Source organism: Dipodomys spectabilis, unplaced genomic scaffold (genome assembly GCF_019054845.1).
Source record: "Dipodomys spectabilis isolate Male_0828 unplaced genomic scaffold, ASM1905484v1 ptg000297l, whole genome shotgun sequence".
NCBI classification, from domain to species: domain Eukaryota; kingdom Metazoa; phylum Chordata; class Mammalia; order Rodentia; family Heteromyidae; genus Dipodomys; species Dipodomys spectabilis.
In genome coordinates this window covers 7,900,151-7,917,153 of record NW_024870974.1, presented here as the reverse complement: position 1 = coordinate 7,917,153, position 17,003 = coordinate 7,900,151, and the positions used below count along the sequence as shown (strand labels likewise).

Sequence of the window (17,003 nt, the reverse complement as noted above, 5' to 3'; positions counted from 1 at the left end):
GTACAGAACTACCAACACCTCCATGGAGGTTACCGTTAAGCTCTAACAATGAACAAGGTTAATTAGACTCCTGGCAGGACTGGAGGACGCACAGCACTCTGTATCAAGAAGTACCCGATGTAGAACATTTTTGTACATATTTATGTACTGAGAACTGAGATTTGCATTCACTATATTTATATTATCAGAAGAAGGAAAAGACCTAAGCTCACTTTAGACTTTCAAATGAATAACAATGACTGTGATGACAGGTTTTTAAATCATCAACCAAAATGACATGCTAGGAAAACCTTACATAAGCGGGTCTAAGTAAAGAAGACAAATACCTGGATTGCTGCCTGTCCTTCGTTCCTGACTGGAAGATCATTCGGAGTGTTACCACTCTGGGTGTTCTTGCCACTGTGGTCTCTTGCTCTGTGGATTTCTGTTGCAGTCCTATACCATTCTGGCTACTCAGCTACTCTATTGCTGATGTTCTTGCTACTGAGCAATGAACTGACTTCTCTCCATTGTCTGTCTTAGCATTTTGCCATTCATAGTTTCTGACTACTCTTGACTTTTATTGTCTCATAGCTTCTGATCGTTGCCTTTTCTCTGGGTGTTGGTTGCCTTTGTTCTTTTCATTTTATAAATTCGACCCACACAGTAAACTGCTGACTTATTCTATGTGTTAGACACTGAGTTGCAAGAAGGAATATTGGTGTATTCATTCAGTTATGGCTCTCTATGTTGGGCAGAGTTGTTATTACCTCAAATCACCTACTAATCTCTGGACCAAGTTGTAGCCAGGGCTAGGGGCTTTGGAGCATTTTGAGCCAACTTTAAAAATAGTTGTGAACTGTGGCTCACACCTGTAATCCTAGATAATGAAGAGGTGGAGATCTGAGGAATGTGTTTTAAAACCAGCCAGGGCAGGAAAATCTGTGACACTCTTATCTCCAGTTAACCACCAAAAAGCTGAAAGTGAAGCTGTAGCTAAAGTAGTAGGATGCTAGCCTTGAGCATAAAAGCTCAGGGACAGTGCCCACACTGAGATCAAGCCTTAGGACTGGCAAACAAAAAAAAAAGTTGAAGTTGTGGCAGGCTCTGTGGGAATGATGATGATGATGATGATGATGATGATGATGATGACAGAGAATGCTGACTATGGGCCATACATTGTTCTAAATGCTTTATAATTAATATTTTCAGACTCACAGTAATATTTCCCACTTTATAGGTGAGGAAGCTCTCTCTCCAGGGTCACACGATCATTTAGCAGTAACATTAGGATTCTACCCATGAAATCTAGCTTTTAACAACTGCCTTTCCAACTTAACTGAACTTTTTTTTAAAGTCTCAATATTTCTTTATTACAAAAGGAATAAATTATTACTTTATAATGATAGCCGACACCACCAGAACCAGGAAACGAAAGCTACCATCAGCAGTTAGAAGGTACATCAGCATCATGTAAACTGGAACATGGTGCACTGAGAAGAGGCAGACATTATTTCCATGGAATTCTTATAATGGGAAAAGCTATTTGCTCAGCTGAACTTTTAAGAAACCTCTTCTGGAGATAACAGTTTGATGGCTTGGTAGTCACCAAAGATTCAGTTCTGTGTTCACCATGTAAAGTCGTTGTACTAAGTTAAGAACTATGTATTTTTTAGCACTTAGACTCAAAGGGGGAGCAAATGACTAGTTCTAGCTTACGTGAATGGAGATTATGTAATTTTCAGTCTTCCTGTGCTCAAGGAATGACATTGCCATACATGGAAACCTTAGAATGCATTCACTATACATGGTAGTTCCACCACAGGAAAAAAACATAAGGAAAACTTTGGAGGTATATGCACAGTCAATAACTTTCTGAATAAGACTTAGATCTCTCAGGAAATAAGAGTGTGAACTGACAAATGGGATTGACTCAAATTAAAAAGCTTCTGCACATCAAAGGAAACAACCACCAGAATGAAAAGACAGCTTACAGAATGGGAGGAAAAAAAATCTCTGCATGCTATTCAAAGGATCAGCATCCAGAATATCCAAAGAGCACAAATAATCCAATTACTAAATGGACAAAGGAATTGAGCCAGTCAGTGCTCAAGGAAGTACAAGTTGTATATAAGCAATAAAGAAGTGTGCAGCATCCTTAGCCATAAAAGGAGTGCAGTTCAAAACAACATTGAAATTCCATCTCTCCCAAGTAGGAATGGTGATTGTAAAAAAACAAAAATAAATGTTGTCATGAAGTCAAGGAAAGAGGTGGAGTAGGGAAAGAAAACCCTTAGACACTGCTGATGGGAATGTAAATTAGTAAAGTCACTGTGGAAATCCGATTGGAGGTTCATAAAAAACTGAAAACTATGCCACTCAGGCATAGTGATCTCACAACCATGTTTATTGTAGCTCTGTCCACATAGCCAAGCTATGGAATCAACCTAGGTGTTGTTACAAATGAATAAAGAAAAGGTAATTTGTCTGTGCCTGAGAATGTGTGTGCATGTGTATATATGTCTATATTCATGTGTATATCTATATCATGTGTATATATGCATCTATATATACAAATGAAGTATTATTCATCCATAACGAAGAACAAAATGATGTCATTTGCAGAGAAATGGATGGAGAGAGAAATTGTTGTGTTGAGCAAGATAAGCCAAGTTCCAGCCGGGTGCTGGTGGCTCACACCTGTAATCCTAGCTACTCAGGAGGCTGAGATCTGAGGGTCAAGGTTCAAAGCCAGCCTGGGCAGGAAAGCCTGTGAGACTTATGTCCAATAATCCACCAGAAAACCAGAAATGGCACTGTGGCTCAAGTGGTAGAGCGCTAGCCTTGAGCTGAAGAGCTAAAGGACAGCACCCAGGCCCAGAGTCAAGCCCCATGACCGACCAAAAAATAAAAAATATATAAACCAAGTCCAGAAAGCCAAATATTGCATATTTTCACTCAAAGGTGAAATATAGAACCAAAAGAAAATGCCATCAATAATATGACATGATTGTAAAAGGGGGTTTGGGGTATAGAAAACAGCAGGAGTGAGGTATGGGAGTAAATATGTTTAAACTACATTATATGTACGTGTGATAATAGCATAATGAAACTAATGAAGAAGATTGAACAGTTGGGGGATAGAAAAGAGGCTAAGAAAGAATGACTTAATCAGGGTGCATTGAGTGCATGTATGTAAATATCACAACAAAACCTCTTTATTCAGTTACTTTACCCTTATAAGAAAAGAACAGGCTTTTCAATTTTTTGGAAACATTAACAAAATGAATGGCAGGTCCATCAATGAATAAGTACCTGTTTCTCTGGTTGCCTCTTAGATAAGATCTGCCCAGCCAGCCAGTTCTATTAGGAGAGACTTTACATGGAGAAAAAAATGAAATGTAAAGTCTTGAAATTTGGGGAGTATTTGATATGTTAGTTTAAACTGGCAACCATGGTTGCACCTATGTCTTGAATGATACTTATATAAAGTTGTTTGTAAATATATAGTTAACACATCCTAAGTATATAATGATGATATGTTATGACCTAAATATATATACACACATATATACATATACATGTATATACTATATACATACATATGTACTACATACATATATACATATGTATGTATGCTATGTATATGTCTTCCTTGTATAACTAATGTATGCATAAACACTATAATTTTTTTTGGTTGGTCATGGAGCTTGAACTCTGGGCCTGGGCACTGTTCCTCAGCTCTTCAGCTCAAGGCTAGTGCTCTACCATTTGAGCCATAGTGCCACTTCTGATTTTCTGGTGTTTTATTGGTGATAAGAGTCTCATGGACTTTCCTGCCAAGGCTGGCTTTGAACCGTGATCCTCAGATCTCACCCTCCTGAGTAGCTAGGATTACAAGTGTGAGCCACCAACGCCTGGAAAACAATAATTTTTTATATGTAATTCTTTCTTAAATTTAAACATTTTTATTTAGTTATTATAAAGACAATGTATAGAGGAGTTACAGTTACATAAATCAGGTAATGAGTACATTTCTTTTTCATATATGCTAATTTTAAGAGAAAGAAAAAAGAATTAGACTTTACCTTTAAAGAAGTATGAAAAACTAAATTTCTGGTATTTAAGCCATATAAAGTCAATGCCATTTTGTTGTAGCGGCCTTAGCAAACTCACACACTAAAAAGCCTTCTGTCCCATCTGTACCTCAGAATCCAGAGCCTGAATATTTAGGGACTAGGTGCTGACCCTGAGCTTTTTACCTCAAGGCTAGTGCTCTACCACTTTGAGCCACAGCACCACTTCTGGTTCTCCGGTGGTTAATTGTAACTTTCCTTCCTGGACTGGCTTTGAACCACGATCCTCAGATCTCAGCTTCCTGAGTAGCTAGAATTACAGGCATGAGCCACCCATGCCTGGCTGGCAGGATTCTTTATATCTTAACCAACCTCTCTCTCTCTCTCTCTCTCTCTCTCTCTCTCTCTCTTTTGTTTTTTTTTTTAGTATTTCTGCAAGCAAGAGCTCTCTGCTTGTATGGTGTGAAATTTCTTCATATGAGGAGCTATGCCCTCATTCTGAGATGAAAGATAACTCAAGTCTTCAATTCAGTCAAGGATTCTCACTAAGCAATTTCAACTTTTGACCATCACTTTTTTTATTTTTATTTTTTTGTGTTCTTACTGGGGCTTAAACTCAGATCCTGAGCACCGTCCTTCAGCTTTTTCACTCAAGGCTGAGTGAGTAAGCCGCAGCTCCACTTCTAGCTTTTTGGTGATTAAAAAGAAATCAGCAGGGCTGGGAAGGTGGCTCAGCGGTAGAGCGCTTGCCTTGCATGCCTGAGGCCCTGGGTTCAATTCCTCAGCACCACATAAGCAAAAAAGAAAAAAGCCAGAAGTGGCTCTGTGGCTCAACTGGTAGAACGCTAGCCTTGAGCTGAAGAGCTGAGGGACAGCACCCAGGCCCAGAGTTCAGGCCCCACAACCGGACCCCCCTCCCCTCCCCAAAAAAAGAAGAAATCAGCATTTCATGGACTTTCCTACCCAAGCTGGCTTCAAACCTTGATCCTCAGATCCCAGCCTCCTGAGTAGCTAGGAATACAGGCATGAGCCACTGGTGCCTGGTTCTTGCTTGCTTTTGTTTTGTTTTGTTTTTTGTTTTTTGAGACAGTTTCTGTGTGACCTAGCCTGGGTTTGAACACACTACGTAGTGCAAGCTGGCTTCAAACTTCTTGATTCTTCTCATCTGCCTCCAGATTGCTGCGATTACAGATGTGTGCTACTGCATAAGTAGGGAGATTCTTTTCAATAGTCCCACCAATAAAATGATTTCTTCCAAAATGAAACAGAAGGGAGTGGTTTTATTATGTTAAGTAAAATTCAATCTTGTTTAATATAGCAGACTGTCAGGAGCCTAGCATGATTTTATTTGTGGACTTTTATTTTTGTTTATTTTCAAATAGGAAGCAAGCTTTAGAAGAGCAGTTATATTACTATCAGATTTTAGAGAGTTCTCCAAAAGCATTTTATCTGTATGTCCTATTAATTTCTTCTTAAGAATTATAGAATGAGCTATTCATAAATACTAGTGTTTAAAATAGGGCAACATGATGTTAGGGTTGGGAAGAATATATCCTATTCATCTTTTTGGGGGTCATGGGGCTTGAACTCTAGGCTTGGGCCCTGTCCCTGAGCTCTTCAGCTCAAGGCTAGCACTCTACCACTTTAACCACAGTGCCACTTCTGGCCTTTTCTGTTTATGTGGTGCTGAGGAATCAAACCCAGAGCCTCATGCATGCGAAGCAAGCATTCTACCGCTGAGCCACTTTCCCAGCCCCTCCTGTTCATCTTTATAGAAAATACTAGAATATATGGAATGAACAGTAATGAACAGCAAATTACTTAAGAAGCCCTAGAGATTTATTACCAATATTTCTGTTATAAAGACTCTTAGATATAGCCTAGATATAGCAAATATTTTTGAGAAGAGATATAATTTTACTGCAAGATAAGGAAAGAGACTGGATTGTTCTATTTAGCTTCATTATTCATTTTGAGGATGATGAGAACAGAATGAAGCAAAATGAATGGCTTATGCAATCCAGGTTGCACATTGCTTGTTTTGAATCACCAAGAGCCATTTGATTAAATAGCATCACCCACGGTCACGAAGGCCATTCTTCAGAGAGCAGCTGAACTCATAGACAGATGAAGTGGCATTCTCACAAAGGCATTGTGACCCTGATATCATGCTTGACCTCTCCTTTGAGACTTGTCCTACCACCCCTGTTGGTCTTTCTTCTTATACTGCTTTCAAACATGCCCCAGCTAGAGCTGAAATGGGGTCCTGTCGTAAATCAATGTCTAGGAATGGATGCCTTAAAATCCCTAATTTATGTGCTTTGTACTGTGTACTCCCTTGAAAGACATAAAGCTATACAAATAGAGTAACCAAAATTACTGCTAGGAAAGGACCATTTGGCTAAGAAAGAAAGCAACAGAAGTCTGCAAACTCATTTCATGGGCGTGGGTGTACAGTGTCCTGTGCAGCAGGAAAAGGGCTACTGTAGACAGGTTTGCAGAAAGTAGAGAAACTTAGAAAACAAATAGATGCTTGTCTTTGATGTCCAGGCTGATTTGATATAGTGTTGTTACCTTTTCTGCTGGCTATTTGGTGAACATAGCAATCCATTAGTGTAATTTCAGCCCTAATTGGGAAAGTATGAAAGCATAGTACTCCTCTTTTGCATCTTTCCTGGGCCTCTCTTTGCTGGAAGAATTGTTAACAACCTAAGAATACATGTAAATGTTAGTCTCTTAGATAATTCAAGGTCTCTCTTTCAGATCCTACTAGTTTATTGATGCTCCATTACTTCCAGAGCTGAAAGAAGCATGGTCAATTTTGCAAAGATCTTTTGGTGTTAATGCATCTGTCAAGTATTCCACAATTTATAATATTTATCAAAATGCCAATTACTCAAGGTTTCCACATCTTTTAAATTTATCACTAGTGATTAAGACAGAAAACTAGAATGGTGCCTATTTTATGCTGCCACTCCAAGCCCACTTGAAAAATTACTTTAGCTCTCCTTGTCTGTGAAATCAATCTTGGAATGGTCTTGATATCCGTACATTGTGGAATATGTCAGCAGAAATCAATTCAAACTGCTTTGGTGTCTCTTTCCCAGAGATAGCAGATGATGGCACTTGCCATTTTAATTTGCTTGATGGTATGGAAGGAAACCAGATGGGAAACACATCTTCCCAATTAAACTTGTAGTGCTTGATGGATATTTATCTGAGCCACTGAATTTTAGATGACAGAGTTAGTTGCCTTAACACAAAATTTTAGTCAATTAATTTTCAGACTGACTTGTACTATAAAACATGTGTTGTCTTAGAAAAGTAGACAGAAGTTTAAGAGTTTAAGAACTTAAGTTTAAGAACTTTTCCTCTTTTGAGTCCAGAACTCTTTTTTGAGGGAGGGAGGGAGGCTTCCTGGACTGTCTGGGGCTTGAACTCAGGGTCTGGAAATTATCCCTGGTTTTTTTTGCTCAATGAAGTAGTCTACCACTTGAGCCAAACTCCACTTTGAACATTTTGGAAGTGTGTTGGAGATAAGTGTCTCATGGACTTTCCTGCCTAGGTTAGCTTTGAACTGCAATCCTCAGAGCTCAGTCTCCTGAGTAGCTAAGATGACAGGTATGCACTGCCAGCACCCAGCTCAGAATACTTTCTTTTTTTACACTATTTATTTAGGTATATTTATAATATAAATTTCCCCATCTTTTTAACTGAAGTGAAATCTGCCTCTTGTAATAAAAACTAAAAATAAATAGGGGAGACTGAGATATGAGGATCATGGTTTGAAGCTAGCCTTGGCAGGAAAGTATGTGAGACTTATCTCCAATTAACTACCAGAAAAAGGTGGAAGTAGCGCTGTGGCTCAAGTGATAGACTAGCCTTGAGCAAAAGGAGCTCAGGGACAGCACTGGGACCCAGAGATGAAGCCCCCGAGCTGGCAAAAAGCAGAAGAAAAAAAGAAAGAAAGAAGAGAGAAGAAAAGAAAAGGAAAAGAAGAAACAGGGACATTTGTTTGCTTTCGTGCTAGAACTTGCACCCAGTGCTTCACGTGTTAGCCAAGTGCTCTACCACTGATTTATACTCCAAGCCCCTTGAAAAGACTTTTTTATCCCTTGCTGGTCCTGGGGCTTGTACTCAGGAACAGAGCATTGTCCCTGAAATTCTTTTTGCTCAATGTTAATACTCCACCACTTGAGCCACAGCTCCACTTGTGGCTTTTTCAGTAGTTTATTGGAAATAGGCGTTTCAGGGATATTCCTGCCCAGGATGGTTTCAGATCTCAGATCTTCAGATGTCAGATCTCAGCTTCCTGACCAGTTAGGATTACAGGTGTGAGCCACCAGCACCCCCCTTTACTAGGTATTGAAATCAGAGCCATGGTGCTGCTAGATAAGCACTTTATGACTTAAGTTATTACCTGCCCCACCCCCAGCAGGAGAACGGAGTATGTAGAGAGTGGATGAAGGTGAATGTAAGTACTTTATATGCATTATGAAAATATGAAATCTGTTGGAATCATTTTAAGAAGGGGAAGATGTATGAGGGGGAGAGATGGAAGGATGAGTTTGAACAAAGGTTAGCACAGCAGGACAGCAGTTGGGTAATAAACTTCTCTTCCTGACTGAATCCTGCATGGTGTTCTCTTTATTGGCTACCTACCTACCTTAATTCACCTTATAGTATGAATGTATGGAAATGTCAAAAGGAACTCCTTCCTTTATACAGCTAATATATGCTAATAAATCTTTAAAAACTACCTGAATACCTATTACTAGTAGATCTGACTTGGTAAATTATTCACATAATAGAATATTAGGGAGTTGCTAAAATTATGTAATAGTCTATTTAACAACAATAAAGGACATTTACAACATAAAGAAAGCAAGTAACTACTGTGCATGATACTGTACAGCTTTAAAATATTTAAATATTGAACATGTATATACACATATATACTCGTATAATATATATATATATACACGTATTAAATATATAAATATCACCTACACATGTACAGTGACTGTTATTTTGTTTTTTCCATATATGCATGCATTGTCATTATTTGATTTTATTACTTGTATGTAAGGCTCCTACAGTAAAAATCTGGACTAGTAGCGATGGAAAGGTTTTAAACAACATATAACCAGATAACAAAATTCACAGTACTTAGATGATCAACAAATAGCTGTTTCTCCCTTCTCCACTGACAGAAGGTATTAAGGAAGGTTGGAAACATGGCAGCTCGGCACGTGGTTGATTCAGGCAACAGGTTTGCATCTGACAAGCCCTGCAGTTTTCCAACTTGACATTTCGTCGTGAGCACCCATCCCTCCTGGTTGCCCCTTCGTCAAATGGGAACGCACAAGGACTATTTGTGCGGGGATTTCGCATTTAATTGGCACCTACGATTCCTCGCCGGGTAAGATTTGAATGGTGGGGCGTGAAACAAACAAGAAAACAAACAGAAACCGGGCTCCGGAGAGGACGCGTGGACTCCCAGTTTACCGGGCCATTGAAACCCTGGCTCTCCTTTTTTGTGAATGGGCGGTGGCCATTAAGGCCCAGCGCAAAGTGAGAAATAGAACTTGGAGGAGGGAATGACTTTCCTAGGGGCGGAGGCCTGTAGGCACGCGGAGGAGCCCCATGTCCATTCCGGCTGCCCTGTGTGCAAGCGGGTCGTGCAGGATCCCGGGCCTACATCGCCTCGATCCGCGAGGTCGCGCAATTGCCCAGCGGGCTGGGGCTCAGGCCCCGGGGCCCCTCGCGCGCGCGGCCCCCATGTGCGCAGACACTGCAGGGCGGGGCTCCCGGGAGGAGGGGGCGTGGCCTTGCGGAAGGGGCGTGGCCACCGCGGAGCGCGAGGGGCGTGTCGTGGGCGCGGCGCGCTGCGCGGCCGGCGGGTCTCGCGCTCCTCGCCCCTTCCGCGCCAGAGCCCGCGGCGGCCGGGGCTCCTCCCCCCGGCTCGGTTTCTCTCCCCTCCCCTCTCCACCCCTCCGCCCGCCCGTTCCTCCGTCCCTCCCTCCCTCCCGTCCGTCCCTCCCTCCTCCTCTTCCTCGGTGAGGCGCTCCTCCGGCAGGCAGGCAGCATGGCGGCCGTGGAGACGCGGGTGTGCGAGACGGACGGCTGCAGCCGGGAGGCCAAGCTCCAGTGTCCCACCTGCATCAAGCTGGGCATCCAGGGCTCGTACTTCTGCTCGCAGGTAGACGCCCGCGCCCCGCGGCCCCCCGCGGCGGCCGGGGCCCTCCCCTCTCTCCCCTCCCTCCCTCCCTCCTCGCGGCCCTCTGGACTCGCTCCTCCCCCCCCAGCCCCCACGCGCGGTGCCGCCGCCCCCTCGGGCCTCGCCAGGCCCCGGCCCGCGCGCCGCGCTCGCGGGGACGCGCCGGCGGGGACGGAGGTGAGGCCCGCGCGGCCCGGCCCGACCCGGCCCATCGAGGCGGAAGCTGCTTGGCCGCCCGCGGGCCCCGCGCCACCCTCGGGTGGCGACCCCGCATCCTCCCTCGCGGGAGCTGCCAGGTGTGCGGGGCGGGGGCGGGGGGGACGGGGCGATCCGCCGCAGGTAGGGACGTCCGGGAAAGGGCAGTCCCGCTGGCCGTCCCCGGAAGCTTGGAGGCCGGGCTGTCATCCTGCTGGGGTGGCTGGCCTGGGGGAGAACCGCGGGGTTCCAGCCCGGCCCCTTTTGTGTTTTATTTCCTACCGGGTCTTGACAGTTCAGCAACTTGGAAGGTGGGGGTGGGGGTGGGTTGAAACGAGACTGTGCAGTTCATTCATTCCTAAGACCCCCAGCGTGAGGGATGAATCGCTTTTCCTCCGTGTGAGTGGATGGCCCACGGAGTGAGGAGGACAGATGGGTGCAGGTAACGACACTGCAAGACGGTGGTGTATCTCAGTTAAGTTCTGTGCAGTGGAGCCAAGTCAGCATTGACTGGGTCCCGACGGAAGCGGGTGTTCCCTGTTTGTCCTTACCGAAGAGTGTACTACTGTTCCCGCGGCATTTTGAGGCTGAGAATAACTTGCTGGGATAGCTTGGCTTTCCCTTCCAGCCCAGGTTTGTGGAAGAGAAGCACACGAATACACTGAGGTGGTACTGTCCTGGGGGGTGGGAGAAAAGCAAATGAGAGTCCCAAGGCTTTGTCCTAGAGTTACCCTTGCTAATTTCCTGTGACATCCCGAATTAGTGAGGTTACTTGATCTCTGTGAGTCCCATGTTGCCTTGTACAGAAAGGAATGGTAGTCTCCTTGTGAATTTCATAAGCTTGCTCTGAGACTCAAATGATCTGTGACTCCAAAGTGCTGTACATGATAAAGTCCCCCCCCCACTTTTCCTGAAGATGCTAGTATAATTTAAAATTGCCATGTATATAAAGATGAATAAAGTTGGGTGCTGGTGGCTCATGCCTGTAATCCTAGCTACTTATGAAGCTAGATTTGAGGATTTCTATTAAAGCCAGCCTGAGCAGGAAAGTCCCTAATAGTCTTATCTCTAGTTAGCCAGCAAAAAGCTGGAAATGGAGCGGTGGCTCAATGGTAGAGCACCAGCCTTGAATTTAAAAAAAAGCAAACACAAAAAAACAACAATCTCAGGGGCAGTGCCTAGGCCCTGAGTTCAAGCCCCAGGACCAGCTCAAAAAGAAGGGGATTGAACAAGAATGAAAACAAATATTAAAACAAATGCATATATTTTCAAATATAAAATTTATGACAAATACATGTATACAAATAAACATGTAAATAGAAGCTTTAAGGTCAAAGCACTTGTAGACAAGCCATTGCAACAGACCTTAGCTGTTTTATAGGTCTTCTTTTCAGATAGGATATGACTCTTGACCTTGTTGGTATCATTTGGAAAAAGTTCTACTTGGGGAAAGCTCTGTTGCTTGATCTAAAAATAGCAGTGGGGCTCCTCCACATGCAAAACCCGGTACAAATTTCTTGGATTCTTTTATCGGTTGTGGGGCTTGAACTCTGGGCATGGGAGCTGTCTCTGAGCTCTTCAGCTCAAGGCTAGTGCTCTACTACCATTTGAGCCACAGCACCACTTCCGGTTTTCTGAGTAGTTGATTGGAGGAGTCTCACAGCCTTTCCTGCCCTGGCTGGCTTTGAATCTCGATCCTCAAATCTCAGCCTCCTGAGTAGCTAAGATTATCAGCGTGAGCCACTGGCACCCAGCTTTCTTGGATTCTTTAACATTTTTCATTTCTAATTTGTTGAGTTCCTGTGAAACATAGACTTAGAAGGTAATTTGCTTGTGAAAATTGTGCACCATCTAAGTAGAAGAAGTTGCTTCATGTTGAAAAGTTGATGTCATTGCTGCATGTAGTAAACATACCTGTAACCTCAGCATTTGGGAGGCTAAGGCAGGAGGATTGGGAGTTTGAGGTCAGCTTGGGCTACCTAGTGACTAGGGTATAACAAGACAGTCTAAAAAAAAAGAATGCATGCATTAATATTTACTAACACTTTTCTGTTAAAATTTGTTAGAGGTACTAATGAGGAGACTATGATCAAGCTTGTGTGACAATTCAGTTATGAGGACATGGTAAGAACATGGAATCATTGGAGTTTGTAGAAAAGTACAGACACTTTTTGTAAAAACACTCAGGCTTTATTAATATGGTAGGGTGTGCGGGTACTCCATGATGGTTCTGTAGATGTGTTTCCGGTACCACTGTTAGATCTGAAGTTGGACATACCCAGCAATCGTACAACCACCTCCTATGATTAGTTAGTAAGATCTGTCATTGAGTCAGGTGTCTCAGTTTCTTCTCAATTTTTCCACTGATATTAATCACCTTGTAAACTTACAATGAACCTAGAAGAAACTGATCAGTAGACCTTTTGCTCAGAAGTTCTTTTGCCTCACTCTGAGAATGATTATCCCTAACACAGAGTTCCCATTGCTCTCAGGGTACAGTACAGTACCTCCTCTTAGTTTGGCCTTACTGTCTTGCTCATAGGCTATGTTTGTTTCTTTTCCCTCTTCAGAATGTCATCTGCAGTCACAGCTGTTGTTTCAGTCCCAGTTAGAGACCTTCATCAGGTCACTGTTTTCCTCAGCCTCTCAGATGAGTGTTGTTCCTTGTGCTTCTCACATCCCTCGTTTCAGAAGGGCTTTCTCCCACTCTCCTTCCTCTGCTCCTAGTATCTGGCCACCTTGTCTTTGGAAAGAAGCAGAAGGAAACTACAAGGGACATTTTTGTAACACCATCACTGAAGTAAGCCTTTCTCAGTCATTCTGTCACACCATCCTGTTTATTTTCAGGCTTGGTGTATTTGCAGAATTTCTAGGTTGGTGTTAGTAAATTTGGAAGGAGTGAGGTATATCTGCATAGGTGAGCACACACCCTCTGAAAGTATTACCTATCCTAGGAGAAGCAGTGGCAGCACCTGCTTGTGAATCAATGAGTCTGTAGCATTACTAGCAAACCCTTTTAGGTAGATGTAAGGCTGGGATGCTTTCTAAGCAGCCAGGGGACTTTTCTTCATTGTAAAATTGGAGTGGAATGGAATGTAAATATGATGATAACCCTTTCTATTTGATCCGGAACCTCTCCTGACCTCACAGTTTTTTTTTTTTTTTTTGGGTCCGGTCATGGGGCCTGAACTCTGGGCCTGGGCACTGTCCCTCAGCTCTTCAGCTCAAGGCTAGCGCTCTACCACTTGAGCCACAGCGCCACTTCCGGCTTTTTTCTTTTTGCTTATGTGGTGCTAGGAATCGAACCCAGGGCCTCAGGCATGCAAAGCAAGCACTCTTACCACTGAGTCACCTTCCCAGCCCCTGACCTCACAGTTTTTAACACAAGGCATTCTTCTAGGGGCAGGTAGTGCTCCCAGACCAACAATTAGAAGTCCTTTTAGGACTGGGAGTGTGGCTTAGGCAGTAGAACACTTCCTAGCAGGAGAGCAGAGTTCAGTCCCCTTTACCACACAAACAAGCTACCAAGTCTTTTTTTTTTTTTTTTTTGTATTTCTTTAATACTTTCACTTTACAATGAAGGAAAGCAAAATTTAGAAATTTAACTCCCTGGGCTGGGAATGTGGCTTAGTGGTAAGGTGCTTGCCTAGTATGTATGAAGCCCTGGGTTCAATTCCTTAGTCTACATAAACAGGAAAAGCTGGAGGTGGTGCTTTGTGCTTTTGCTTGAAGCAAAAGAAGCTCAGGGACAGTGCCCAGACCCTGAGTTCAAGCCCTAGGACTGGCAAAAAAGAAAAAAAAAAAAGAAAAAAGAAATATTAACTCCCCTGCTAATAAGTGACCAAGCGAAGGTAAAAATGTGACATCTAAGTCCATGATTTTAGCTACTTCTCATTCTTAGTTTTGAAATTGAGTATGATTTAGAAAACATGTATTATGATGAGTTGTCCTAGGTAGTTAGTAGGTAAGGGCTTTTTTGTGTGTGTGTGTGTGTGTGTTTGTGTGTGTGTGTGTGTGTGTATGTATGTTTGTGTATGTGCTAGTATTGGGGCTTGAACTCTGTCAGGGTACTTAGGTTCTTGCTTAACTTTCTGGCTCAAGGCTGATGCTCTACCACTTGCGGCTTTTTGCTAGTTAGTTGGATATAGATTATCTCACAGATGCCTGCTCAGACTTCAAATCTTGATCCTCAGATCTCATTCAGATCTTGGCTTCCTGAGTACCTGAGTAGGATTATAGGCATGAGCCACCCTGGTGTCTGACAGGCAGTTGCTTTCTTTCTTTCTTTCTTTTTTTCTTTCTTTCTTTTCTTTCTTTCTTTCTTTCTTTCTTTCTTCCTTTCTTTCTTTCTTTCTTTCTTTCTTTCTTTCTTTCTTTCTTTCTCTCTTTCTTTCTTTCTTTCTCTCTTTCTCTCTCTCTCTCTCTTTCTTTTTTGTAACATTAAAAAGTTGAGAAGAAGCTGGATGTCAGTGGATCATGCCTGTAATCCTAACTGCTCAAGAAGCTGAGATCTGAGGATCACAGTTGAAGCCATCCAGGGCAGAAAGTCTGTGAGACTCTTATCTCTAATCAACTACTCAGAAAAAGCTGGAAGTCATTCTGAGGCTCAGGTAGTAAAGTGCTAGCCTTGAGCAGCACAAAGAGGCTCAGGGATAGTTCCCAGTCCCTGAGTTCAAGCTCCAGGACAGGCAAAAAAAAAGAAAAGAAAAAAAAAAAGTTGAGTAGAGATGTCTGTGTCTATGTGTGTTGGTCCTGGGGCTTAAACTCAGGCTTTAGCATTGTCTCTGAGCTTTTGTGCTCAAGGATCACTTTGAGCCACAGCTCTATTTCCAACTTTCTGGTAGTTAATTAAAGGTAAGAGTCTCTTCAACTTTCTTGCCCAGGCTGGCTTTGAACTTCGATCCTCAGATCTCAGCCTCCTTTGTAGCTAGGATTATAGGCATGAACCACTGGTAACCCTATAGGATACTTACATATATTTTTTTGTATAACACTTTAAATGCTGCTTTTACCTTGCTTTTCTCTTATAATTCTACATACTCTTTTGAGATTTAAATTGGTAAACTTCCATATTCTCATAATGAGTCATTTGGAATAGGATTATGAGTTTATTTATGTACCAGTCCTGAACCTTGAAGGCCTAGGCACTGTCCATTAGCCTTTTTTTTCTTTGTTGCTATGGGCTAACACTACTTCTTGAGCCATACCTCCACTTTTGCTTTTTATTGATTATTTGGAGATAAGAGTCTCAGACTTTTCTGCCCAATTTGGCTTCGAGTGGTGATCTTCAGATCTTAGCCTCCTGTTTAGCTAAGAATACAGGGGTGAGCCACCTGTGTCGGGCTAAGGATTGCTTTTCATTTAATGAAATAATGTATCTGCCTTTGAAGCATTAAGAAGATGATGGGTGATGAAAAGTCTTTCACTGATATAACCTATTTAGGAAAGTTTTATAAATAGGCAAGATCATGAAATAAGACATCTCATTTTGCACAGTTAAAAAAATTAAATGAGGTTCAGTTTCATTAATTAGATTGTAAGTACAATATATCTTGAACAGTGTCACCCCTTCCATCTTTCTCCCCCAGCTTTCCCCTTCAAGTTACGTAGTTCAGTTTTTATGTAGTATTGTAAATATAACAAGGGCATTTACCCTGTCTCCTTCCTTTTTTTTTTTTGGGTCCGGTCGTGGGGCCTGAACTCTGGGCCTGGGCACTGTCCCTCAGCTCTTCAGCTCAAGGCTAGTGCTCTACCACTTGAGCCACAGCACCACTTTAGGCTTTTTTCTTTTTGCTTATGTGGTGCAAAGGAATCGAACCCAGGGCCTTAGGCATGCAAGGCAAGCACTCTACCACTGGGCCACCTTCCCAGCCCCGTCTCCCTCCTTTTGTGTACACAGTTCCAATATGCAAGAATTTAGTCACTGTCATTTAGTTCTACAAAGTCCCCTAAGGACACAGTTTATATTGCAGTGGTACAGTAATCAAGTGCAGAGGTGACTGCTCCTAGAGATCATGGGTCAGTACAGATGTGCAGGCTGACCAGTGATTGGCTTCTGTACTACTGCCAAAGCCCGGCTGTGGCTATCACTGCCTTAACCTGTATTTCACATGCCAACAGCAAAGGGTGGGGTTATATTGTCTTGTTTCTATTCTTTTTTTTTTTTTTTGGTCGGTTGTGGGGCCTGAACTCTGGGCCTGGGCGCTCTCCCTCAGCTCTTCAGCTCAAGGCTAGCACCCTACTCCTTGAGCCACAGCGCCACTTCTGGCTTTTTCTGCTTATGTGGTGCTGAGGAATCAAACCCAGGGCCTCATGCATGCAGGGCAAGCACTGTACCACTGAGCCACCTTCCCAGCCCCTTGTTTCCTATTCTTAAACTCAGCCACATTTTTATAAAAATAGATAATCCAAAGAAGGATCTGACCAACAAAGAAAGGATAAATGATAAGCTGGCAGTGCAATTTAAATATAAGTGGAGTTGTAGAAGAAATGTGTGGAGATGGCCATGGGAGCATTGTCATTGCAGGCTCTCT

General features: G+C 42.9%; 1 protein-coding gene across 1 annotated transcript in view; it reads left to right on the top strand.

Moving 5' to 3' along the window:
* Nucleotides 1-10,077: 10,077 nt before the first annotated feature.
* Nucleotides 10,078-17,003, top strand: part of Metap1 (methionyl aminopeptidase 1) — a 36,183-nt gene continuing 29,257 nt past the window's right edge. Inside the window, exon 1 of the mRNA XM_042701728.1 lies at nt 10,078-10,257. Coding sequence (XP_042557662.1) covers nt 10,144-10,257 — 114 coding nt within the window. The 5' untranslated portion in view covers nt 10,078-10,143. The remainder of the gene's footprint in view (nt 10,258-17,003) is intronic.